Source organism: Passer domesticus, chromosome 3 (assembly GCF_036417665.1).
Source record: "Passer domesticus isolate bPasDom1 chromosome 3, bPasDom1.hap1, whole genome shotgun sequence".
Classification (NCBI taxonomy): domain Eukaryota; kingdom Metazoa; phylum Chordata; class Aves; order Passeriformes; family Passeridae; genus Passer; species Passer domesticus.
In genome coordinates, this window is record NC_087476.1 from 91,933,611 (window position 1) to 91,961,557 (window position 27,947).

Here is a 27,947-nt window from a genome sequence, read left to right on the forward strand (position 1 = left end):
GACAATCAATAAATAAATTAACGCTTCAGTCAAAACCCCACCTAAATTTACACAGCATACAGAACTTGGCTTAGACTGAAGAATTTAACATAAGAATTTAAAAACTGGAGTTTGCCATATTTCGTTACGTTCTGCAGTGTTTGCTCTTCAGAAATTCCTGTATCAAGACACATAGAAGTAAACTTCCCTTCCAAATGTCTGTTTTGTTCAGTTCCTTAACTCTGCAGCTTTACTTTTTTACTGGAACCAAATCTTGGGCTTTCAACAGTACTCCAGTACCATACTCACGTTCAATATAAGATTATGGAGAAGTGGTTTTCTTTGCAGCTCTCTAACCTTTTTGTGTACTTCTGCACACAAAGTACACAAAACAACCCAGCTGCACAACCCAGCTGATCAAAGGTATTCATTCATGCTCCTAACCAATTTCAGTAGGGATTAAACATCTAGACAAGGATCTCTGATTGCCATCGTCACTTCTGAACCTCGGTTTCCAGTCTACAAAATAGAGGCAACCCACACAAACGTAAGGATGTTTGAAATATGTCACTCATGGATGTGTCTGAAGGATGGTTTTGAAGAGCTGAAGAAGGCAGCTGGGCTTGCTTTTTGTTTGGTTGGGTTTTTTTTGTTTAACAAAACGGCACACCTGATGCACTCAAGTCCCACCTGAAGAATTTGCATAAGGCTCTGTCTCTGGGAGAGGGACCTTTTTTTCTGAAGACAATTGTGCACAGACTCTGAATTCCCAGGGCACTTTTTCTTTCCTAGCTTGAGGAGATTTCTCTCTATGTTCTCCCAACGCTCTGAACATCTTGGAAACCTGCCCTGAGGCAAGCAATAAATGGGGGGTGGGGAGATAGGACTGGAGCTGTAGTGCCTGGCTCTTCTTGCTTTTGTTTGTAAAATGAAGCATTTTAAACGGAATTTTGACTGGACTATACTGACTGCAGGGCCCATTTCTCACAGCTAGAAAACCATGAAAGTAGGCTACATAGAGCCATGCTACAGCATACTCCAAGTGCAGGTAAGGAACTCTAACACCTGGCAGTAATTAAGATCAGACCTTGGAGGCTAATGGTGGCTCATTTATAGCAGATCGAAGACAGGCCATCTTTTTTGACAGGACTACAGGATCTATGACAGTGGATTATTAACGTAGTTGGCTGGCAGCTGCACTCAAATTCATTGCTGTGGCAGCTGTTCAGTAAAATTTGCTGGAAAATCCAGTGGAGATTAGGTTTTGATGAAAAATTTCAAGGCGCTTTTCTCTAATGTGAGCAAGCACAAGCCTCCTGGGCTTATTGAATATTGCGGATCAGTAAGATAAGGATGCTTTTGCCTAAGTAGATGGAAAGTGTTGGGAAACGTGGTTTGCTCCCAGCCGGTCTGTGCTGCTCTCCAGCTCCACGTTCTCCCCAGTCCTGTTCAACAACATCCACAGCCTGTCATTAGAGGGCCCAGCTGCAAAAGCCAGGGCCGTGCTCCTGAGGCAATTACCCACGCCTCTGTGTAACTGCGGCACTCGCCTAGAGCGCATTACGGGGAGACACTTACAGCAAAACAGGATGTTGCGATGGGTACGGAGCTTTTCCTGACCAAGGAGAAAATGCGTCATGCAACTTGATGATGTTGCTTAACATACAAAATCACCTTGGTTAGGCGATTAGATAGTATGCAGCATGGCTGACTTGAATTTCTGGTCCTACTTTCTCTTTTCCCCCGACATCAAGTACATGGCTGGAAGCTACAGGGCACAGGAACTGTGTCTGACTGGGAGCGGCGGGAGTGACTGCTCATGCAGTCCCAGCTGTAAGAAATGCGAGGGTAAAGAAACAACAGAGCTCCTGGCTCAACATCAGCGAGGAAAAACTTCCCCCAACTAGTATGAACCAACGTTTTGAGATTCACCTGACAAGATCTGTTTTGTCTGCTGGCGCGGTTACATTAAGTCGCCCAATTAACCCATCCACAGCCCGTCCCATAGCACCAGCTTTTTAAGGTAAAGCGAGGTGCTGCTCCCGGCCGACCCACAGCGGAGAAGGCGCGCTGGCCCCGGCGGGGCCGTTCCGCAGACCGTCCCGTCCGGTCCTTTCCGCGCAGCCCCGCTCCCGCCGCGCTCGGGGCAGCAGCCGCAGCTCTCGCGGGAGCCGCGGCCCCAGGCGCCGGGCGCTGCCCGCCCGCCCGCCGGCGGGGCTGCGGGGCCGGCCCGCCCGCAGGGGAAGCGGCGGCTGCCAGGGCGGGCGGAGTCGGAAGCACGACAGCACGGGGCGCTGGGGCGGCGCTGGTGGCGGGGGCGGGAGCAGCTCGGCACTCGCCGCCGTGCTGGGGTCGCGGCGCAGGGACGGAGCCGGGCAGCGCCGGCCCCGCAGCAGCACCAGGAGCAGCAGCGGCAGGAGGAGGAGCAGCCGCCGGAGCCGCCTCCCGCCGCCGAGCGCGGGGAGCCGCCGGAGCCGCTGCCCCGGGCGGCTTGTGAGCGCCGGGCTGCGGCGCCGCCGCTGCCTGCCGCCGCTCCGCGGGTGAATGAACCTGTCCCGGCCGACCGCGACGGCGGCTTCGCCTCGGGGTCCGGCACCAGCCTCCCTCCGCACAAGATGGACGGTTTCGCCGGGAGTTTGGGTGAGTGGCGGCGGGACGGGACGGGACGTGGTGCGGGCAGCGGGGCCCGGGGCGCGCACCTGCGGCCGGCGGGGATGCCGGAGCCGCGGGCTGGGACTGCCCGGGGCCGGCCGGGCCGGTGCGTGCGAACACCGCCCGCGGCGGGAGGGGAGGGGATGCCAGCGCGAAATCTGGTCAGCTTCAAACCATCTGTTGCGAGAGCTCCGGCTGCACTTGCCTTCTTTGTTCTTCCCTCGCCGCGGTTTTGCGCTTCCCCAGCGCTAGTTACTTGGCTTTGGGCTGATGGTTTGCCTTAGGTTGTTTGGGATTTTAAAAAACGTTACTTCGTTTTTTGCCTCTCCCTTTTGCTCCGGGGTGGGACGGACGCCGTCGGTCCGGGCGCCGCGGGCCCGGTGTCGCGCCGGGAGCCGCGGGCGGCTGTGCCCTGTCCCGGCTCAGAGCGGCTCCAAGGGCAGCGCAGCACCCCTGGAAACTTGGGGGCGCTGGCGGCATCCGCGGGAATGTTAGCGGGGCAGTCGGCGCCTCCCGGTGTCCGAGCATCCGTCCGTGCGCCCGAGGAAGCCTCCTGGCTGCCTGGGCGGCAGGTTCATCTGCGGAGCCGTGGCGTGGTCGAAAATATTTACTGCTTGCTCGTGTAAATGTTGCCAGAAAACTGATAGGCTGCGCTGCCTTCAGTTTTATGAAGGCTGCGGCAAATTCCCACCAGTTTCTTGAAGCAAAAATACTCCACCAGCCTAGTTTTTGACTTTTTGGGGGGACAGATTGCATTGGCTACCAGGTGTTGCTGATTGCAAGTGTGAACTGAACATGCATTCAAATGTAAGAATTGTAAACCGTGTAAGTTTCCATTTCTGCAAATTATAGGAGCACTGGCTTTGCAGTGCTGTCTACCTGCTGTTCTCACCGTATTCACTGCCGATGTATCTATTGCAGGCGTTTTGTAATCAAACTCCATCTTTTGTAGAATAATAAAACTGTGCCTCTTAAAAATAAGATTAATTTATTTTTACGTCACTCCTGTAGTAACAGTGAATAGTTCTCAATTTTCTGGAAAAATTGACTCATTTAAATACTTCTGAGTGTGATCCTAACCTTTCAGGTTTTTGAAATGTCAACTCCAGCATTTTGGGCATCTCTCCAAACCAAACTGGTGCACCATAATTAACAGTATGCTTTGGTAGTTTGGCTCTTTGCCAGGCATACTGTCCTTGCTCAAGTAACTGCCATGGCCATTTTAAATCTAGTGATCAGAAAGCGACACATGGAGGAATTGTACGGGTTCCGTTCCCAGTTTTCTGAGGGGAGATTGTGCCTGTGGGTGACATATGCAAATGTTCCATGGTTAATATTTATGAACCTCTTAACCCAGCAGAAGAACTGATCACCATATCAAAGCACACCGATATTGCTTTTAACTCGTGCAGTATTGGTCCCGAGAGAGGTCGATATTTAGAAACAACTGGCTTTTGTTGGAAGTAGGAAAAACTCAATTACTACGAAATAATAAAGCTCTGCTTTCTTGCGTGAGATTCTCAGTGAGCAGTAGTGTGGGATCGCCGGGTGGCCCCGCACCTTGTGCTGCAGCCACGATGGGCTCATTGGGGCATCCCATGTGTCTTATTATGGGGGGCTCCATCTGGACCTTTAATTTGTTTCACTGTTTGTTCAGGAAGGCGCTGTGATTTTATGTGAATTTAATGAGGATTAAGCTCAGCTCAGCCTTTTAAAATGGGTATTATTATATTCACTGCTAGTTGGCCTTTGATTTTGCTTTTGAGGCAAGCACTGATGCTCAGAGGTTTTCTGGACTTGGGCTAAGGAGAGGGCATTCCCAGAATCTTTTGCTTTGAAGTATGAAACTTTACGTGACTTTTTTGTTTCCAGGTTTGAATCATGCTGCTTAGTCCTCTTCTGTATTTATAATCACTTGTTGGCTGTTCTAGCTGCTAATGAGCACATAGAGTTCACAAAGATGTGTGAATTGTTCTGAGACCTTTTTTTTAAAATGTCTCTAATTAAAAATCTAATGGCTTGAATTTAATTAGCCCTCCGCTAAATGTCTTTTAGGAAGGCCATAAATTAATGTAATTTAGAATGAAATGTAAAAATTAATTAAAATTATTGTTGGCAAAACTGTGCTGTCTATGTATGTGCATGCTCAACCAGTCAAGCAAGGTTATTAGAGAGCAAGTTGTCCTTTTAATGCCTCTTGTCATTATCTGGAAGGCAAAATGTTATTACAGATTGTGCCCTCTAGCACAGGCAGAAATACCTTCTTGCATGTCTCTTGCAATTGAAAATACTTTACGCAGCTGTTTTCTTTTGGCTTCCACATTGAAATTTTTATGAGAGTAAACAGATGAAAGAAACCATTTTATATGTAATTTAGAAAATTGTTTTGGTTATTGGCTTAGTAAGTGCTTATGTAGCACTCTACTTACGAGTATACAATTACTGTGTACAGTAAAAAAATAAATCTACATGTTATGAGTTAACTTGAACAGTTGAAATAGGTATTGATTATTTTGATAAAGCACCGAGGTTTGCTGTGACTTCAGTACCTTTAGAATATCACAGTGATGTTTGAATCCCATGCATTATCTCAAGTAGGACAGTTGTATCTCACATTTGGCATTACCAAAGTGATGGTTGTCAGAGGTCTCAATGGATTCTGGCCATCTGCTTTTTCAGATGCATCCCTCCAAGTCAAAGAATGTGCTTCTGAATGGGAACAAGAAGTCTGTGAACTTGGGCTGGGTGCCTGGGCTCTTGCCCTGTGCCCTGGCTGAGACAGGAGCACAGCATGGGCGTCTGGCTCTCATGCTGCCAAGTTGCCCTGCCTCTCAGGGTCCTCATCAAAACAGATCTGCATCAGGGCAGAGAAAGCGCTGCTGGTTCTGCCAGAGGACTCAAGCAGAGAGTTCTAGCAAAAGGAAAAAAAAAAGGCAAATAAAAAAAGCCCATGTGTGAAATAGTGCAGCTAAGGCTGTCAATAAGCATTGCCCTGTTTCATCCCTGGCTCCTGTTTGTTCTGCGCTGCTGCCCTGAGTCTCTTCCACTGTGGCGCTGGTGCCTGCGAGCCCCCGGGTGAGCTGGCTCAGACACGCCCATCAGAGGGCTGCAGAAGACTGACAGTTTTGCCCATAATAATGTTGATTTTTAGGTATCATCAGGGATTATATTACTTTGCTGCCTTGCTGCTTGCCCCTGCTGTTTTGGTGTGTTTCTGCCCAAATTGGCTCGTTGGGGAGTAGGAGAAGCATGGCAGGTGGTGGGAGGGAAGCAGAGGGAGCTTCAGCTGGGGCTGGGTGGGACCGGGTGGCGCGGTGCATAGCTGTCAGCCCCGAGAGTGACTTCGCTGGGTCGTGCCTAAGGTGTGAGATCGGCTAGATTTAGACTCGGGAAGAGCCAGCCGTGACAGGCTGCCTGCGGCTGCTGAGGAGCGAGTGCTCTTTGCTGGACAGTTTTCCATTACTTTTAGCAGCTGCATTGTTTTCCCTTCTGAGAAAGCTTCTGCTAGTTGGACTCTGTAACAATAACTCGTGGTAAACAAAGATGTGGAAACATTAATCACATTGTATTAAATAAATCACTACAGCCTTTTCCAAGTTTGTCACCAGTGTGTGATAACAATGTGGAAGAGAGCATTTCAAAAGGACTCTCTCCATTATTGAGGTCTGTGGCAGAATAGTAACTCATAAAAAAATGGAGAAGTCTCAACTTCTGATTTCAAGCCATGGTTTTTGTGCAGCTGTGCAGGATGCCCTGAAGATTAGAAGGAGTCTTTCTGAAGGATTCTCTATGGTTGAAAATATTTTCACAAGAAATTAAAATTACTCTTATCTTGAAGTCTCAGGCAAGTGGAATAATTTAGGAATTTTTTTTAAAGGTTCTTTGAGCCAGTGCATTTTGTTTTCAGCGAACTCAAAGGTGAAGGAGAGCTGAAATTACTAAGTGGAGACCAATGCTTTGCTCTGCTGTTGTTACTGCAGGAAAAACTGGAGACATAATAAAAAAAAAATTCTTTTTTATCATTTTGTGCAGTATCTACATTTTGTTCTATCACTGTCTGTGTATTGGTACTAACTGCAGTTTATATGCTAACCACTTACTGGGGGCGTGACGTGGAGGTAAGTTCATATCATTTTGCCCCATTTCTTTTCCCGTGTATCGTGCAGAAGCTGTCTGTGTCAGGTAGGTTCTGAGGCAGTATTATAAGCATGTGCTGCTCCTCAGCCCTGCAGGAACCAGCAGTGTCTGTTGAACCTGTGGCTTTGCTAAAACCCAGTAAGGCTTCTCCAAAGCCCCCAGTCTCTGGGGGCAGAGCTGCTGCAGGGCTCAGGCAGAGAGGATTTTGTGGTCGCTGGTGCCGTGAGCCTGGAAAGCGTGTGTGCATGATGATTCATCTCTGGCTGGGCTCACTACCGAGAAAAATGAGTGTGTGGGGTATTTGTCATTTATTTGGGCTAGAATATTAAGTTTTATCGTTGCCCGTCTAGACTGCAGAAGTGGCCGTGGTGCTGCAATGCAATTGCTCATAGCAACAGCGAGCTCAGCCTAATTCACAGGGCTCTGCTCGTGGGATTGCTGTGTGCTATTGTCACTGCGCTGGTCTTCATAAAAATAAAAACTTTGGCAGGACATCATTCTCCCCTGCCTGAGAGGGATGGCCGTGGCTGGTGCCAGGGGAGATTAAACTCCAGCAGCAAGGAGGGAACAGGCTGTTTGCTTTAGAAACTTGGTGGCGGCAGCTCACCTTTTGCTAAAGAGTTCTTTAGTTCATGTGCAGTGAGGAGGAACCCTTTGCTCTCTAGCCAGCTGAAAAGCAAAGGATTGTGTCTTTAAAAACAATCCTATTTTGCACAGAGTAATTGGCAGTATTTGCTCTCATTGTGAGTAGTATCTCAAACACAGGAGCCTGTTAGAACTCCTTCTCTTAGAAATTCTTTCTCCTTTAGAGAGGCTTTTAATGCTTGGGATGCTTAGAATAATTTCTGGCCTTACAGTGTGTTTTTATATTCTGTAACTGAATACTTTTGATATGGCAGTAGAGTTATCTGACAGGCTTGTCCCTTGCTTGAAGAACCTACTCAGAAAGCATTTTTTCCTTCTATGCTTTATATCATGAAGTACGTAAGAGGGAAAAATTGGTCAAGACCAGTGTTCTTGGAAGTTCTTTGAAGCAGGATTTTGTTTTGTAAACATTATTATTATGAATTTTGTTGTTAGTAAGTACAGGGTGATCAGCATGTCACTCCTTGCTCTTCAGAGCTGCTTCCCTTCTTGGTATGGTTTGTATCAATTACTGAGGTTTATTTTTCCTGTCTCTCTTTAGGTCCTTGCTAAAGCTAATCCTTAATGAATGCAATTGCAAGGCCAAGAATGTTGTTCCTGTTTTACCCACACATAATGTAATGGGAAGGGTGTTAGAGCATAATTAATTTTATAGCACATGGCATGTATGATGACAGTGCAAGTCTCTGCTCTTGCTGGTGTTGCGCATTTCTAGTAGGGACGTTCATCTGTTTAGGAGGTGAAAATCACCTGATTAAGAACTTTTCATAAACTTCACTAACTTCCTTTTTAAGAAATCTCTCTGTAGTTACTGAGGAGCTCAGGTGGAACCACTGCTCACCTCGCTTTTCCTCTCTGCAAATAAGTGAGCACCAGGAGTTTAAAGAGGAATTACTTGCCTCTTTTTCTTCATCCACTTGTTTAAATTGATGCAGAATTCTAGTTTCCTGAATTTTCTTTAATTGAATGCTGAAGGTTGGTAACTGGACACCACATGGTGATGTGCAATTTTTTTCTGAGAGCTTGAGTGCCCTTTAGGTAGTACACATATGGGCATTCAGCTTGCATCCTTGGAGCAGCTTGGAGTCTGAACTGATCAGTCAATGAAAGTGGATGGGTGGTAGTGATGAAAGGGTGGCTTGTGGAGAGCAACAACATCACCATTAAAAAACTGAGTTTATTGCTAAATCTTGGAACATACAGAAAGTTTTTTCTCTTTTCATTTTGCCTTTTTCTTTTCTTCCTCCTTCTTGCTCCCTTTCTTATTTTTGTTTGGCTTTTCTTTTTGCTCCAAGATGCAAGTATTCACATTAAAAACCATCAGTGAGTGCTACAGTATTCTTAAGCTTTCTGCCCTAAGACTTCTTACTGAGTTGAACGAGCCAGGGTTTTTTAATCAGTTTTTGGATTGTTTTGCCTCTCAGTGGGTTGCCTATTTTGCTTATCCTGGATAGTTTCAGCCTAACTTGTTTACTAAATATAGCTGTGTCTTGTTGTTTAACTGCTGGTTTCTTGATCCCTTTCCCGACTTTAATGGCTGCACTGCTCTGCTTTGCATGACAGTGCTGTCGATAGGGAAGGACAGCTACCCTTCACCAAGGGTTTGGAGAATCCACCTTCTTTCTTTTGTTGGCGGTATTCACTGCCTTCCTGCCCCTTCTAGTCATGTGCAGTGCATGCTCCTGTAGCTTCTTAAGCAAAGTATTTTTGAGTGCAGGTCTGTCTTACTGTAGAAGTAGTCTTACTTTTTGTATTTAATACCTCTTCTTTCTGGAGCTTCTGGTACTTGTGAGTGACTCTTATGCATAATTCCAATGCAGTGTGAGGGGCAAGAGCAGGAGCAACAGCTATGCACTGTAAATGGATGTGATATGTTTTGTACAATTATATGGAATTTTCTATGAGTTAAATTGAGGAAGAATAGTCACTGTTGTCTGTCACCTGGTTCTCTTGTTTTGCTGAAGCTCCACTCATAGCTGTGAATGCAATGTTCCAGCATGGAGCTGGTTCCCATATTTCTGGCCAGTTTTGAGCTTAAAAAGTACGGCAGGGGGAAGCTGCAACCAGACTGGTTTATGTTTGATTGTATTTTGGATTTGTGTAAACAGTCTTAATGCATCAAGCTAAATTGGCAAGCTTTCATAATCCTCTGGGAAAACTGGGAGTTTGAAACCCAGTGGATAAATGAAAAAAAATAGGCTCTAAGCCCCAGATTTGGCTCCCTAAAGGGATGCTGTAAATTAGTTAGATCTAGAAATGTGGTTTCGTTAAAGTAAATGAAAAAGTGTTTTCATGAGAACCTTATAATTTTAAAGGCAAAAGAGTTGGGTTTCTTTATTCTGACTTGAGACACAAAAGCGAGAAAATGGCTGTTGACAAGAAATTTATATTTGCTGTCCAAACAGAGGTAATGATTTCACCACTTTTTATGGTTTTTAATGAAATGATGACATAAGGGTACTAGAAATTGTTTTAAAATGCTTAAATTAGTCAGTGGCTGAGGTAAGCAAGCCTGCACATTCATAACTAATTAAACAATGCCAAATATATATAATATGAATGGTAGGACTATTAGTTTCCTTACAGTTTACTTTATGTTACTTTTCTTCTGTTTTGAGAACAGAAGAAAAAAATGTTGCTTTTGCATCAAGGTTCTGACGAGCTTTGTGCACATCTCTGTAGAAAAGAGGAGCAGTAGGATGGGCTTGAGTTTGTTTCCATCTCCCTTTTTCTTGGTTACAAGCAGACTGTGCCATTTCCTGCTCCTGCATCCATCCTCCATCCATTAGATGGATCTTTCCTTCATTTGAACTCAAGAGTTGCATTGCAACTGGTAGGGTTTGGGAGTTGTTTGAATTTCAGAAGAGCATTTCTAAAAATGTGCTTTTTGGGATTTCTAAAGAGAGGTGTGGAAAGGAGGAACCTCCAGAGGTAAGAAGTATAAATTAAACTCTCTCAGCTGCAAGATTCAGAGACATGGCAATACTCTTGTCTGTGTAGTATCACTTAGCTTCTTTAAACAAGAGCTCTAACAAGGAGGTAATTGCAACTTTGTTTAACTATGAAATTCTGCATGGAACTGCTATCTCCTCCTCTCCCAGAGTGTGCTTTGCAAATGCCATCAGAGAGACCTGGCAGGAAGTCAGTGGTTTGTGCGGCTGTGGTGCTTGCTTTCCGAATTCTAAACATGTCCATTAAAGCCATGAGGCAAGAGGGACAATGACAGGCAGTACAAACTCCGTTGTTTGTTTTTTTTTAATAATTTGAATTTATTTTTTGTGTTCTTTCATAGGATAAGCATGAAGCAGACCTGAATCCATCTGCATGTTTATTTTCTAAGCATTTAATGATGGCGTTTTTCCATGAAAATTATATGACATATTTAAGAAAGATGACATGTTGGCAGTACTGTTCTCCAAATCTGGAATTTTTTTCTGTATTTTCTATAATCCATGACTGTAGTCTTTTCTGAAGGATGCTTGAAGGGATGAAGTGTTGGTTATAAACAAAGAGTTGGGTGATTTGAGATTTTTTCAAAGGAGCTTTAAAAATTGCTTCTCTTCCTCTTAGGCATAGAGAAAAGTGGGTCTTAGGCATAGTTGTAGAAAACAGTAAACAATTCAGATTATTGTAAAATGCCTTTTTTCCCCCTGAACACTTTATTCGGCTTATTAGTGGTTCATTAGAAATGGTATTCCAGCATGGTGCTATTCCTGTGTTGTTTGCTAGAATAACTAATCAGAATTGTTGGTACAAACTCTAAGTAGGAAGAAACGATTATGGCCTCCAAGTGCTGTAGAGCTTTGGGTGGCATTTCCAAAGTCTATCCAGCATATTAGGCAGTAATGGCATTACAAACTGATATGTTTTTGGGATTCAATTGGAAGATTGTTGAAGTGTGGAGATAATTTCTGTGTGAGGTTGACATCATACCTCAAGCTTTTGCCTGCTTGCTGATTTAGGTGCAAAGAAAACAGAAGCTGGCAGTCTTCAAATTTGTAAACTCTGAAGTTTAGAACCACTTCAGCCAAGAACTGAAAAACAATCCCAATTTATTCATGATGTGGACAGATACGGACTCAAAGGTATTGTTTAATCACAGAATGGTTTGGCTTGGAGGGGACCCTAAAGATCATCTGTTCCAACCCCCTGCTGTGGGCAGAGACACCTTCCATTCGACTAGGTTGCTCCAAGCCTCATCTACAAACAAATTTAATTCTGAAATAGACTTCCAGTTTTCATTTACAGATGCCAAAGCTTTAGGTGTTAATGGCTGTTAGTTATTTAAACTCTGGAGGGATTCAAGCTGTGGGTATGATATTGGTGGATGTTACCAATCTTTGATCTTAGTGTACTGCAGAATGGTTTATTATGGGTTAAATGTCCTGGTGTGCATTAGCAAATGCAGGAAATATTTGTTTGGAGGAATCTTATATTGTTTTTTCCTTGGGGTATTTTGTCAGTGAGCTGCTGTGGTATTGTGTGGGACTCTTAATCTGGCATTCTACTTACTGAACTGGAGATAGGAGACCAGTTTTTCTTTATATCAAGTCATATGAGATACTTGATCATTGATTTTGTGTGTGCCAGGCTCGTGGCTCTGCTACAGGAATGTTTGTATCTGTGTATAGTATTCTGCTTGTAAAGGAATATGAGGTTGGGAGAGCATTTTATTTGACTTTTAGTAGTCAAATGTTGAAGTCATCCTCCACCTCAGAAATAAAGAGTGTAAACTGTTTACTACTGAATTAAGGTATTTGAAGCATTGTTAGAGTGGAGATTTTTATCTCGTTTCCCTCTCTGCCTATCAGTTTGGTTATTGCCTAGCTAAATAACACAGGTTTTTGTGTGGAGATTCTTGCTAACGTGCTTTTAATTATCTGTATTTACTTAATTATTATTTGCAGTAGAAATTTCAATTTCCTCCTCCTATAGCTACAGCAGCTTTACCAGCAAAAGGGCTTTAACTTGGCTGTTGGTTTTTGTGAATGAATGGCAGTGTTGCTGTTTGTTTTTTGTAGATCACAAAGGAATGTTTTTTTCAAAAGCTGTAGATAAAATGATAAGGAATTGCAGGAAAGTGAAAGAGAATTGACAAGAAAGCTTGCGTGGAGTGGAGTCTAAATTGTATTTGTCAATTCATGCAGATTTGTGTTTGATAAGATCACTTATGTCTGCCTTTCAGCCATTAATTGAAGTTAATTTAAACAGATAAAAATTTAATAGTCCTTATTTTAGTTTCCAGAACTAATTGGGAAATTTCCAGACTCTGATGTCTGCATATGTATATACATAGCAACACACCCACTGACATCCCCCTATCCTCTCCCCCAGTTTTGTTTAAAGGATTCCAAGTCTGGCCACCCTTCTAGTGAAGGAACTTTCCCCAGTATCAAATCCAAACCTGTCCTGGTGCAATTTTGTGTGTCGTATCACTTATTTCCTAGGAGACCGACCCCCACCTTATGTATAACTTATCTCTTATGTAATGTAGCCCTATCTGGACTTTTTGTATGTGTGATTAATGTACCTTTTGGTTTCCTGTCAGGATTGTTGGATCTTGATTATCTTAAGCATTGCAGAAGGTATTTTGGTTTTGAAAAATTTTAGGCTAACTTTGCAGTAGCTTTTTTTTTTATTTTTGCTCTTTGCCATGTTGCTTTTTACAGAGTCTTTTGCATGCAGTGTATGGGTTAAAACTCAAAATACCTTCAAAGTCAAATGAATTAGTAGGGAAATCTTTACTAGAAAAAAGTGACTTGCCTAAGATGAACAAGTAGCTGCATTTTGGCAAACAGCTCTTCTGTACTATCATACAATCTTTGGGTATGTATTTTTAGAAGAAAAATGGGTAGGGTTGATGTAATCTAAGAGTTGCCTGTTGGGTCTTAACTCCAGTTTTCTTCATCAGCTTAACTACTCCGAATGTTGCAGTACTGGCTTTCTGGCTCCTGCCTTTGATCTGCATCTTGCTTTGTTGAGAAACAGAGGTGCAGAAACAGCCATCTCATAGTGATTTTCATCTGCCTCATCAGCTCTAATGTGTGTGCTAACATCCCCCCGTTCTCTCTCACGAACAGTTCATGTTGTGTCCTACGTTCTCCCCAAGCTCCTTGGTGGCCTGGAGCCAGCCACGTGCTGCCCGTGGGCACTGTCACACTGGGGAGCAGAGCCAGGTCCCCACTGGGATTTGGGGTAACCCCTCTGGGGCAAGGCCCTGGAGATGGAAACCATCTCTGCTTCTCTTTGCTGGTTCCCCTGTAGACGTGGTCCTAAGTGATGCCTAGGGAAGCTGGGTGATGTGACAGCAGAGACTTCCATGTGGCCCTACAAAAATAGGGGTAATGCTAATAATTACATATCACATGTAGCTTTGACTTTCTGTGAACAAGCAGTTTTGTAGCAGGGAAGGGAAAGGAAAATGCCTGCTCCTGGAAGGAAGGCCTCTAATTGGAGACTGCAGGAGCCACCCTGGGGAACTCTCTGGGGTGGTTTCATGGGGATGCTGACAAGATGCAGCTGCTGGAGGGATGCTCTGCAGAGCAGCTTGTGTTTGTTCCTGTTGTGTTAAACTGCTGTGACATGTGCTCCTCACTATGAGTACCTAGATTGTCCAACAATTTCTACAAAAAATGCCCTCTCCAGTACCTCTGTGGATGCCTTGTTGTAATTGTTTGGGGTTTTTTAATATTTTATTCTATGTGGAATATTATTTTGTGTTTTTCACTGGGTGCCATTTAACTTCAAGTTTTTGCTGGAAAGCTCTTGAGGTTGTGTACGACATGCTTGCCATGTTCACCATGCTTGCCGTGGGCTATTTTTATGTCATGTCACCCTTTTTCTAATCTGTGCTCCCCTGAGATGCTGACTTCTAGTGTTTTCAGGGTTATAAAAGCAATTTTCTGTCTCTTGGAAACAGGTATTAGAATAGGTTTCAGTCATTTACCTCTTGTGCTACGTGAACCATTTGTATTCTCAAAATGGAAAACTCAATCACCTGGATTCTCTGATAACTTGATGTCTTTCTGGGCCACTTCCAGGGATCCTGGAGCAGGAGGGTGCTGCTGCTTGTTGTGCTATACTGGCTGTTCAGTCCAACAAGATTCTGCTCCTTGGTTCTCTTCTAACAAGAACCATCCCTCTTATTTAGTAAGATAATGGCTGCCATATGATTGTCTTCATTACCCTCTTTTCTTCTAATGTTTCATGTGTGCTTATGTACTAAAAGCTTTGGGGGACCATCTTCCATGCTAGTAAAACACTGAAAGTAGGTAAGTTTCTGCATTTAGAAATTTAGTTAGAGCTACACTTTTTCAACATATAGCAAATAATCATAAAGGCATTTATATTATTTTTTTATACTCTGAGGTACATTCCACTTATTTGTTAATCGTTATTGGTTTGATTGTTTTGTTTGACGTAACCCATTTTTCCAAGGACTTTTATTGCAGCAATTACACATGTACAATGTGAAACTTAGAAGGAAGTGCCACATCAGATCACTGGAGGTTCTCTGCTGCTTTTACAGCTAATTTTTATGTTTTGTGGTGTTAAAGTTAATGATTTCTTGCTGTGCACACCATTCACGTGCGTAGTGTATGTTGTATCTGCTTTATTACTGAGAGTATTTTTTTGAACCCACATGTGTCAATGTAATTCATGGGAAACTTATCTTTGGTTTTGTAATTGAACACACACAGTTGCGTTTAGGTGCTTTCTAGTGGTGCCTCTTTTATTGCTCTAACAAGTGACTTATAGCAGTCGTATGGAGTACTTGTAATTACCAAGAGGTACTGCAGCTCTTCTGTTACATATTGTGATCTCTTTTTTTGCCATTTGTGGTGTTCTGTTCTCATTTTGCATTTCACTTTTCTACTCTCTTTTGACTAAGCTGCGTATCAAGCGGTTCATCTGCTTTCTACCTACCATAAAAAACCCTCAGTTTTAGTTTTGAAGCAGTAATTTATAGTCCTTTAGTAGGTCAGTGTTCCTGTTTGTATAAAAACATTTCTGAAGGTGTCAGCAAGAGCGAACCAGCTGCAGTCAAGCTGTGGTGGTGTTCTCACTGCATTCCCTGCTTGGAGGATGGACAATGCCTGTGGGAGTGTGCTTTGCTCTGTGTGTGTAAGCTCCTCATCACCGTGGTACCCTGCTGTGCTGGGGGAAGAGCTGGACCCATCCCATGGCTCAAACCATGTGGTGATGGAGCTGTTGGAGGACTGCAGGGGGCTGGTGAGGGACAGCTGTGGCAGTAGAGAACTGCAGGCTCCTGTGACTCTTCTGTCTTGGGAAGCAAAATAATTTTGTACTTTTTTTTTTAGTCTGCTTTTATAACCTCTCTTCAGGTGAGTACTGAGTACTGGCAGTATTTGAGGGCAGTAGGGAGAGGAAAACAAAAGGTGAGCACTTGAAACCCAAATGATTCCTTGTATAAAATATTTAGGATTAGCTGTGTGCCCATCAACATGATAATGAGTGTGTTTCTGCAGAAAATCAGCTAATTCCTGATCTGAGTTTCCAGGCTAGATGCTTTATCTCATAATGGCTTTCTCACATGTCCAGGGTGACAGCAGTAACTCTGTTCTTGTAGTCACGTTGGAGAAGCCCTTGAGTCTTGCTGAGGAGCTTTGGGATGCTGAGGCTCAGCTTTGCTTTCCCCAGGGAGCCTGGGGCAGGGGGCTGCAGCAGTGCCACGTCTGCTTTGACTTTGGTGGGTCACTCGTGGTGGCTGTGTGGGAGGCTACTGGCAGGACCAGTTTGTCACTATGTCTCTGGAGGGCAGAGGATGTGGGGAAGTGAGTGGGCAGTCAGTGGTCTGAAAACTTGGTTTGGAAACTGTAAAGATAACAGCGTGTAAAGAAATTGAAGGAGGTGCCTGGTGGTTTGTGCTGCCCTGTTCGGCCAGCCTGTGGTCTGGCTCCCCTGTGCACAGACCCGTCTGTCCCTGTTGTGGAGCTCCTGGCTGCCAGCACGCTGGGTGCAGGTGGGTCACTGCACACCCCAGAGTGTGAAAATGCTTCCTTGGTGTGTGGCTGCAGGACCGATGCTGTGAGGGAGGAAGAACAGCTTGGTGTGCTAGTAGGGCACTTGGGGAGACAGTTGGATGCTGTTGAGCATCCCAGTACTCTCCAAATCCCAGCCACTTTCTTCTCCCTTTGCTGCTTTTCCTACACTTCTTCCCGTCCTTTTCCTGCCATTCTCAAAATGGGTGTGTGAAAAGACAGAAAGGATTTTCTTTTTCAAAGCCTTCTGAGAAAGCCTGATGTTACACATCCACCTATGTCATTGTGTCTTCTCAAAAATCAAATATAAACGAACATAGTATTGTTTTCTTAACCAAACCAATCCCAAACTGGATCTAATTATCCCATTTAATTATCATTGTTTGTCTTACTGTCCTTATTAAGACAGTTATGCATATGTTCCAGATGAGAAAATGTGCTTTAATTTCATTTTACTGTTGCTGTATGCTAAATGAAAAAATAAGCCAACCTAATTCCCTTAGAATATATATTTTATGGAAAACGTATACTCCCTTGGAATGTAGATTTTATGGAATTATCTGAAATTAAGGAGTCAATAATTTTAACCTAATACTTCATTTATAAGACTTGATTTTGAGCTTCATATTCTAAAGCTAGTGTGTTGTAGAGCAGGTAATCATAGGAAAGGCAAATAAGTATCAGATTACAAAACTTTTCTACATTAAAAATATGACCATATGTGCCTTTGAATAATTCCAGATGGAAGGCTGCTTGTTTATAATTTGCTTTATATTACATTTCTTCAGGATTCTTTGCTGCCTTTTTTTTTTTTTTTTGTTATTGTTGCAAATCCAGAGATATATTACAAGCAGAAAAAAATAAAGAGTGCAAAATAATAGTTTATGCCAGCAGACTTTTAGGCTGGACATTATGAAAAATTTCTTCACAGAAGGGGTTGTAAAGCATGGGAGTAGGCTGCCCAGGGGAGTGGTGAAATCACCTTCCCTGGAAGTGTTCAAAAACCAGTATGGCCCTTGAGGACATGGTTTAGTGGTGGATGGTGGTGGGTTGATGGTCAGACTTGATGAGCTACCCATTTCCAACCCTAAGGATTCTATTTCACTTGCTAGGTGTGTAAATCCCATTCCCCAACGTTTTGGTTGCATACTTGAGCTAGCAGGGGTGTCAGCTTTGGCTTGGTCATCCAGACATTTTTAATATGTTGTTAAGTGATCCCATTTTAGAGTACAACTCTTTCTTAATATGTATTTTAAGAAGCATATTCAGATGCTTATTTAGAAAGCTCCCAAAGCGAATGTGGAACCTTTCAAATAAAAAGGGAAAAAAAATTTGAGAAAGTTACAAACCTCTGAAAACATGCAAAAATATTATAATAAAAATGGTTTTTCAACCTTGGCTCTGTTTGCTGACAGCAGTGCAGCACAGAATTCCTTTTGAAAGAAACATACTCTTGAAACTCGTCAGCTAATTCTGTTTCATGAGACCTCTTTTAACAGCCCTGTGTTACAAAAAGAAACTTAGAAATAGACATAAGCTTGGTTCATTTTGTCAAAGGCAGTGGTTGAATATTTTATCTCAGTAATTGCAGCTGTGAGAAAAATGGCAAGGTGAGAAAAATGGAATTTTAGGTTATAATTAATGCAGCTGTAATTGTTCCTGTGTGGGAGGTCACCTGGGGCTCCCTCTGGGAGTGGGCTGCAGTAATCCTCTTACCCTCCTGCCCTGGGCAGTTCGATCATTCTCGATCCCCACGTGGAATGCCTGAATTGCAGTTCTGGTCCCTATTAGTCCTTGCTTGCTTACTCCTTATGATGGAGCACTATCGGGTTCATTCAGGATGATCATTTCAATTCTTACTATTTGTGTCTTTTTATAGTGTTTTCCTTGCATATTTTTATTTACTAATTTCTCACACAACTTTAACAGTATTTCATAAGTCTCTGTTGTAGGAAATGATAACGATACCCATATCAATAGGTTCTTTATGTTTAATTTCACTCAAAACATCATGTGGGGTCCACGTGCAGTGTATTAATAACAAAAATTATGAGCTTGGCATAAAAAGTGCCTGTTCCAAGTTGTTTTTTCATCTATATCGTCTTTGTTTTTATTTGTTTATTTCCCCACAATCAAATTTCAGGCCTTTAAGAAAGGCTATGTACTGTATTTATTTAATGACAGAGGAAAAAATACGGGGTTTAGTTTTGGCCATGACAATCACAAAGTCAGAATATCTGGAAAAGTTATGTCTGGAAGCTTTAGCTTTCTTTTACTACTTCTTGGGGATAAATATTGACTAAATTACTAATTATTCAGGAGTCGTGTGAAATACAAAATACTTCAGAGCCTTGTGATTTTAAGCCTTTAGAAGCTTGCCCCAATGCCTTTGACTGGACCATATAATTAAAGAGGTATTCTTCATGTGGTTTGCTGAGATATTAACTGCTTGTGTCTGCAAAATGGGGGTTTTCTTTTTGTCATGCAGGGAAAGTGAGTTCTGTGGTGTGTACTTTTTACAATAAGTGCAAAGGTGTATATTTAAAAAAAAAAATCAGATCAGTTTCAATGATGTTACAAGTATTTGCAGCTTAAGAGAAATCATCTTGATTTCTCAAAAAGCATCATCTTTGCTGAAAAGTGCAATTTGAGTAAAATAGTTTCTGGAGTACAGAACCTCCCGTACAGTGCTATTTCTGAAATACTGCAAGGAAAGAGGCCAGGATTAGAAGGGGAGAAAAATTTAGCAGTATGGAGGACTGGGATTGCTAATGGTAAGCTTTTTCTCATGCTTCTGACTGTACCATTTTTATGGTCTTTTAAGGAGGGATATTATGATAATTATTCTAGGCTCAGTTACTTCTGTGGTCATCTTTATCTGTGGTTTAGACTTTTTTTGGTTCCAATTCTATACATTAAAGGATTTTATCACTTTTCTATGAAACTTTTGCCATGGTCCTTTAGCATTTCAGATAAAAACTCCTTTGCAGCTAGAAATTCCTATTAACTGGCTTGTTTCTCACTCAGAGTAAGTTTAAATGTATTCACAAGCCCTTGTGTATAAAGAGGAGGTTGTTTCCTTGCAGTTGCTTTGAGAAAACAGGGGAGTGAAGGAGCTTTTGCAATATCAGCCTTGTTTACTCAGTTGCTGTTACAACAACCCCTCAGAATTGCTGCTTTGTAAATGACACCCTACCTACTGTTAATTATTTTTAATTCTAAAATGAATTCTATTTGGTGAGCATTTAACCTGGAAGACTTGCCTTGGTATGTAAAGCTGATTAGCTTCCATGGTGTGGTGTTCTTTGTATGTGTTTATTTTTTAAAGAGCTGATGTAGCAGCAATAAGGCACTATCTGGCATTTCTTAAGGTTTATGACGATTCCTCTGCATTGGGGTTTCAGGAAGACACTGTCACCACACCCTCCAGCAGCTCCATCTTCTCTGGGGACTCCTTTTCCTGGTATTTCCTATGGTGCCTGTGAGATTCAGCTGTTCACAATTTGACTTGTTTTACCAGGTGACCAGTGATAAACCCCATGAGAAAAACCATTGCAAGGTAGCAAAACCTGCCCACCTGTGCCTTTGCGAGGGGTGGAAGGCTGGGGAGGGGTGTGATATCTTGGAGTTTAATTATGATAGAAACTCTATTTTGGCATAGAAATGTGTAGCTCACTCAAGTTATATCAGCACAAATATTCTGTGTGGAGCACGAGGAAGATGGTGTGAGGTGGGTGCATAATCAGCTTAAAACATGGCTGAATTGGTTGTTCACTCTTCCAGCAGGATTTGCCTTTGAGTAGAAATCAGGAATGAAGAGCACAGGCTCACCTGGAGGTAATTTGCTGCAGGAAGGTGTATGATTTGAAAAAAGGAGAGGGATGCTGTAAATGGGAGGTGTGCCTGCCTCCCCCAGCATGTCCTTTCACACAAACTAATGGTGTTTCCTCAGGTGAAATGTGGGCTGGCACAAGACAGGAGACTGCTTTATATCTTGAAATAAACATTTAAATATTTAATTAAAAGCAAATGTGTGGGGGAGAGGATGCCTCAGGAGCACAGACGATTTCAGTAACCAAAATGTGTTGAAAGAGAAGGTGATGCATTGCATAAAAATCTAGAGGATTGTTGAGTGTTGAACTCAGTGATACGGTTAACTTCTTCATAGAGAAGTTCCTCAACATTGCTCAAAAAACCATGTTATGGCTTTTGGCATGGATAGCTTTATAAATGGATACTTTTTTGTTTGAAAGTCACTTTTTGATCACTTTGCTCTTTCTGTATGGGTATGTTTGAAGTTTTTTGTGTGAATGAAGAAGAAAATGGTAGGTGAATGATGTTTTTGGTTCTGCAAAACACCGATGCTCCCTAGTAAAACCACTAACTAAGGGTTAACTGCTTAAAAATTCCCTGTACAGGTGTTCCTGGGTTAAAATGCTTAAATAGAAATGCTTCAGGTTTATTTTATTGTGACTAGATAGATAATGATTTCTCCAGCTCTTTTTGGTGGTTTAATCGGCTTACTTTTTCTAAATAAGCAAATCTCAAGTGACATGGAGATGACTGTGAGTCAAGAAAGTGCAACTGCACAATTGTTTTCTTGTTATTTTTAGTAGACATGTCTTAACTTCTTATTTGTATAACTTTCCTAATTTAATGAACTCTGGTACCTATATTAGATGCAACTGCATACTTTGTTCAAATGTCTGAGTGGTTATTCAGTTTTTCTCTGTTTTATAAATGAATTACCCAGAGGTATCTATTTAAATCCTGTATTTCTGATGCTACACTATCTTAAGACATGGAGTCTCATTTGCTTGGGCTGCATTTTTGTAGGTGACACTTGACAAGCCAGCAGACAGGAATTTAGAAACTGATAAGTGCTGGCATCTTTTGTTACTGATCACATTCTGCCACACATGCCCTCACAATGGGCCTTTAGGTTTTTGTTTCCTCCCTTTGCATCTGTTCATGCAGGGCTTATTCTTTGCATGTTGGCTGATTTGCAGACACGTGTTAGTTGAGTTATTTTTGTGTTGTATTTCTTTGCAGTCAGGGAGCTAACAAAAACTGGTGCAGTGAATGTGTGAAATGCAGTGAATTTGCTCATAGCTGAAGCTATTGGTGTAGCGCTTTGCAACAATATAATGAATACTCAAAATGTGAATTTGCAGCTTGGCAAGAATGGTGAGGAGTTCAGCATTTAGCATCTTTGCCATGTTTTTAGTACATGCACATCTTTAATGTACTCTTTTTGTGAGAAGTCTCCAGAAGACTTAATGTTTAGGCCAGCAAAACAGGGAATACTCTACTGAAATAATTTCCCCCTTCTTTTCCATTCTATGTAGGATTTTTTTTCTTTTCCTTATTTTCACATGTGTGATTGTAAAAATTGCATTCAGTTCAATAACTACGTGTACAGCTCATGCAGAAACTCTTACAATACAGGCTGTTTTCCAAATGTCAAAAATGTATTCTTACTAATGGTGCAGTGTCTGCAACGTCTCAACCTCTATTTTTAAATTATATATTAGTGCATAAATTCTCCAGTATTTTAACTTCTGAAGTTATTTTCACCCAAGTCCATTTACCTCAGTCTTCATGATTTGCCTGTGGGCTTGTTTCAAAATGCCCACACTTTTAACCAATATGGAGTGAGTGAATTTTTTTTGGAGGTGTAGTGCTGGATGGGCCTGTTTTCTTTTTGTCTCCCATCATTCTTCCCCACAGGCCACCAGTGAAAATTAAATTCTTCAAGATATTAGTTTTCCAAATGAAAATAGACTTTTCAGTGAGTAGGTGAGAAATGTTTTTGTGACTACAGGAAGAAAGATCAGTGTGTGTGTAAGAGACAGATTATTGCTGGCTTTTATCTTCTTGTTGGGTTCTACTGGCACCTTCTCTTTTCACTGGTGTAGGTTCCTCTTGTTCCACCTAAATTATGGCCAAGTTCCAGCCTTCACAGTAAATTTCAGTTAGACTTCTAAAGCTAACTTGAACTTTAGACACACAGTATCTTTATTATATTTATTAGCAAAAAAGTATTTTTTTTCTTTTGTGTGCTATGTATGTAGAGTAGACTGATTTCACATTCTTCAGAGAGGGGGCAAATTCTGTCAACTTCTGGCTTAAATAGTCAGATATTAAAATGAGTAATCCCTTGCCATGTTCTTGACAGGCGGACTGTCCATCAACATAAATCAGTTATCACATCAGACTCTACTGAAGTTTTTTCAACATATGCAACCAAAGCACAGCAGGCCAGGTCTCCTCTCCTTGATGGGGTTCTGTTGATCAACATCAGCTGAATTTCTGACCCAACATGTGCAGTGGTCTCAATTCCCAAACACAGCCCTCCTGGCTCCGCCAGATGCCAGTGCCACATTTATATTGGAGGAAAGTTTGTTGTATCAGCTGTGTTACAAAAAAATCTGTTTTCCCCGGGCTGTTTGTTACAGACTGTTCATTGTGACTTTGGCTGGCTGTCAGATGCTTTGTTTAAACAAACAAATTTCTTCTCCTAGTTTTCCTCAAGATGTCCTGCAGTGAAGTACCTCTGACTGAGACAAAGTGAGTGATACATATGTATTCAATAAGTGACATCAGCTTTGTTCAAACACATCAATAAAGCACATTGAATTGTCACTTTCGAATATGTCCTAGTAGCAGTAAAACAGCAAGCAGAATCTGTAAAAATTTCCAAGCCCCTTACCTTCTGTCCCAGAGGTTTTGTTCCCCTTCATGGCAGATGAGTGCCAACAGCATGTGTACTTCCTGTGTTGTTGCTCAAAGGTGAGCCACAGAAAGGTACGATCTGCCATATTTAAGGCAGAAGTCCTTATGTACAGTTATGTCAAAGCAACTGTGTGTTTACATTTCTAAATTTTTTTTTCCCTTTTTCCCCATGAGTTTTGACACAGCATTTCGGAGCATCTGCTGACAAGAGTATGTCAGAAGAGCGTAGAGTAGTATCTTCTATTCTTGCATTTTGGCTGGCAGTGTGTTTTGGCTTGCTGATATATTACATTTGTAATCCTATACCATGCATGCTGTCCTAGAATAGATCATAGAATCACTGAAAAATGTAGGTTGGAACCACTGGAGGTCATCTGGTCCAACACCCTCCAGCTCCAGCAGTGATGGCTTCAAAAACAGATAGTGTTACTCAGGGTCTTGCTCCAGTTGAGTTTTGAATATCTAGAAGAAAAAAAAAAGGTTACAAGTCTGGGTGCAAGAAAAACAAAATGGATTGAGGGTGTGGTGTTTAAAGGCTTAGACAGGTGGCTGAGTTGGAGTTTTCTTTGTTGCCCCTTCCCTTTGCACCTCTGAAGAGAGTTTGATTCACTTTTTTTTCTGTAGTTGGCACTCCCCAAGGTAATGAAGAATTGAGTTGGCTCCTGCTTTGACTTTTCTCACAGCCTCTGCTCTTGCGTGGTGTGCTGCAGCCTCCTTACCACTGGCTCTCTCCAGCTGGCCCATCTCCTGTGTACTGGAAGATACCAAACTGGACGTGTATCCAGCTGCCACCCAGATGGGAATAATAGTTTCTGCCAATGTGTTGCCTGCAGTTCTGCTCAGACAGCCCAGTGTGTGGGCAGCCTTGGCTGCTGCAAGGATCCCTTGCTGACCCCTCCCAGTTCCTTCACCTGGATCTTCAGCTTCTTTGTGCTGGTCATCCCAGCCTGAATGGCCATGTGGGGTTTTCCTGCAGTGCTGCAAGACTGGGTTTGTTTTTGCTGAATATTGTGAGACTTCTGTCAAACAGGTTTTCTCGTTTGTCCTGATGCTGGGGAGCAGCAGCCCTACACCCCACCACTTCAGTCCTCCACAAGGTTGATGTCATGGATTCACAGAGTTGTTCAGCTTGGAAAAGACCTCAGAGATCAAATCCAGTTATTGATCCTGCATTGCCAGGCCCACCACTAGACCATGTCCCACACAGATGTGCTGCGTCTGTGTGGCATTTAAATATCCCCAGTGGTGGTGACTCAACCTAGAAGTAATTTATGTAATGTGACCTGAATTTTCCCCTTAAACTGCATGAGGAGTGGGGTATTGATTACTGCTAAACAGGATGAGGGTGTTTCCATCCCATTGGCCAGATGAAGCAGTATGGAGCTGGGTACTGACCCATGAGGGGGCACCATTGAGATCAGCCACCAGTAGGACCATTACACCACAACCCCTGCACTTGAAGCCCAGTGACCCAGCCAGTTTTTCATCCCGTGCCTAAAAATAGTAAGATGCCATCTTCTCACCCCCAATCCTTACATTTGAGCAATGCAGATTTAATAAACGTGTTAGTGGAATGGAAATTGTTAATACTGTAAACCTCTAAAGTGCATCATTGCATCTAAGAAAGAATTGGGAATTGTTTGTGGAAAGACAACCATCCAGCAGAGGGATCTTTTTGTTTGGTTTTTTAACCAGTATAGATTTGTGAAAGTGTCACATTCAAAGTGATTTGAGCTGAAAAGAAACGAAAGGGAGAATTGCAATAGGTTTGAGTTAATTTTTTGGCACTAATTTACGTTGTTCAAGCTTTATTGCACTGACTGTATATGGAGGCCGTTTATAGGAAAAGCAGCTGAGTTAGAGAGGCTTTAAGGAAAATGCAGGGCAATAGAACAGTAAAGTATCAGGAGCGTACAGCATATTGGGACTGTTTTTAGATCATTTTTGCTTTAAAGTCACTGAAATTTTAAAACTGTTAAACATACAACTTTTTTTCTTTTTTCCTTTTTGATTTTCTTTACACTTTATGAGACTCTTTCCTGGATGTGACGGCAGAGAATTGTTTGTTATTTGGAATTCATTTTGTAAACTGTTATTTAGAATTCATTTTGTCCTTCTGAAAAGGACTTTGTGTTTGGCTTGGATAAGCCCAAGGTTTATAAGCACAACCATCCTGAAACACTTGGGCTCATCTGAGCCTTGAGATGCAGCTCTGGGCAGGGGTTCTGTTTCATAGGGCAGTGAGACAACTTGAGTGAGTGTTGGGAAGTCACAGCTGAGCACCACAGAGCTATGAACTCGCTCAGGAGAAAATGGGGATGGGAACAAGGGATGTCTGTGAGCTTTGTGGAGAATTTTCCCACCATGTCAGCGTGAGGAATGGCATTACAAGTAGGGGAGATTGCTGTGTGGACAGAAGCAGGGCTTCCAGTTTTGCACAGCAAATTAAGACAGGAATAATTCAGACCAGCACTCCTGTCATAAGGGAGGATTAGTATGATAGTCCTGTGTTGTGGTGATTGCACAGATTTTATACCTCTTTTCCTGCTCTTCCTCCCTGACACCTCCCTCTCCATCCCCTTCCCCTTGTCAAGCTCACCCAGCACCCACCACAATCTGCTGCATTGACAGACCTGTTCAAACAGGTATATTGTGTTTAAAATATATGTCCATAGCTCTGCATTAGTGCATTAATTTTGCTCATCTCACTCCGCTATTACTTACATGTTCTTTCTATTTCTTGTTGGTTTTGAACTTGAGAAGGTTTGCACAACCAAAGGTGTGTTTGCTTGCCTTTTAATTAAGCCAAGCAGCTTTGATTGTCAAAAAATACACAAGTATGTTGACTTTGCTAGTGGACAAGTGTTTGGTAGATGACTTAAATTCCACAAAATCTATGGAAAGGAAAGTGTCTTCTGAGAGGCACCTCAATGAATGAACATACATTTTCAGCATGCCATAAGTGACTTGTATTAGCAAATGCAGAGGTCGGAATGTCACCTGCAAAAGAATGTGGTGGTGGCAGAGATCAGAACTAGTGTGCTGGAAATGAGCAAAAAATTGTTCTTGAAAATTTTCATGTGCTTGTTTTTGTCCTAAGTGTTGATACAATGTTTTTGAAGGTTATATAAAAGATAGCCTTTTTAAAAATTGTGTAAGCAAAATAAAAACGTAAGAATTATTGGCATGAATGTGGAAAAAATTCATTAATTTATACAGCTGTATAAGTGTACATGCATGGTACTAGAGACATTGAAGGAATGCATGAAGGAATAAATACAAATGGAGGTGCATTGCCCTTTTATCCTTAAACACTCGAGTTTGCTGAGAAAATAATGATCAATTGGTCAAGGTGGTGGATGTATAGATTGATGCCAGCAGGAGTGTTTACAATAAAGAGAATACCTTCAGTTTTGAGTAGAATTCATACCTATGTTCATCATACCTTGAGGAGTAGTCACTTTTTTGAAAATAATTTGCTGTCAACTACATGGAAAAACTTGCAATCTAGTTTAACCTAAAGGAAGATGTTTATCATATTTTAATTTTTTCATTGTTGACAGTGGCGAGTGGGTGGGGTGTTTGTTTTTTTTTGTTTGTGTTTGCTTTACTTTGTTTTGTTTTATTCTTTATTTTGTTTATTTTTTACCTTTGGTGCTTTTTGGGAGGGCTTTTTTTTCCCCTCTCTCGACATGTTGCCTGAAACTCACCTTGCAGTAGTTGAATATGGAATTGAGCAGCAAGCTGTATCTACTGGAGGGGGCTGCAAGTTCACCTTAAACTGCTGTTTCAGTGAGAGAGGACTTTGGTGTTGGGGAAAATTGGGGCAGGGTTTTGAGAGGGAAAAGCTTATGTGCAGTTAGGAATTTCCCCTTCTGGTGCTGCAGGGAAGAATCATATGCTCTGTTTTCACTGTGTGCAGTCACTGGAGGTCTTGGTCTTTGTGGTGATCTGATCAAGATCTTGTGCAAGCTTAGAATTTTTGACACAAGTCAGTAATTTCTGTTCAGAGAAAACCACTAAGTTTTAGGCAGCTCTGATGTTCATCTCTGCACCTTAGATTTGCAGTTACAAAAGTGTTTCTTGGTCTGTCAGTCTGATTGCAATTCAACCATCAAATTAATTTTAGAGAATATAATTTCTAATAATTACTAGTGGTGTAGTCATTACTGTGCAGCTGCATCATTTTGAGGAGCTCTTGTATTGAGCTTTTGGTTAATTTGCCTTTTGTGCTGTTAGAAGTAAGTACAAAAAGCTTGTGATAAAAATCTCATCCTCATCTGTGAGTTTGTTAGATGGAGCTAGTGGAATTGAGTAGAGACAAAGCAATTCAGCTTCAGTCCCCCAGATTCCTCCAAGTGACGTTGCACACAAAACAAAAGAGAAATACAGAAGTTACCACTCCTTCCTTCAGTGTTTTTTCCCCTTGCAGATTTAAAGTGCTGACTAAAGTTTGAGCAGCTCTATATGTGACTACCTGTAAAAAAAGTTCAGTCTGCAAGTAATATTTTGTAGCATCAGAAATTATGAGAGCTGGAAATCTCATTCTGTGATGCACTAGCATTTTCTCCACCATCATCTCTTGCTCTACTCCATCCTTCTGCTCTTTTGGCTTGGCTGCTGCATTTTTTTTTCCCCCAGGTACAGGCAGGTACTTTAAACAAGCAGCTGGCAGGGACTAGCAGCCCTTTCCTCTTTGTTGGCAGGATTTGGTGAGGTCATGCAAGCACTTGCTCCAGGAGCTGGGAAATTGCGTTGCAGTCTGTTCCAGTTAGGTTTTTGTGAGTAATTGCAGGC

The 27,947-nt window shown here is 42.2% G+C and overlaps 1 protein-coding gene across 1 annotated transcript in view; it reads left to right on the forward strand.

Moving 5' to 3' along the window:
• The first annotated feature begins 2,275 nt into the window (after positions 1–2,275).
• EML4 (EMAP like 4) overlaps positions 2,276–27,947 on the forward strand; it is a 146,846-nt gene continuing 121,174 nt past the window's right edge. The window contains exon 1 of the mRNA XM_064414379.1: positions 2,276–2,619. Coding sequence (XP_064270449.1) covers positions 2,595–2,619 — 25 coding nt within the window. The 5' untranslated portion in view covers positions 2,276–2,594. The remainder of the gene's footprint in view (positions 2,620–27,947) is intronic.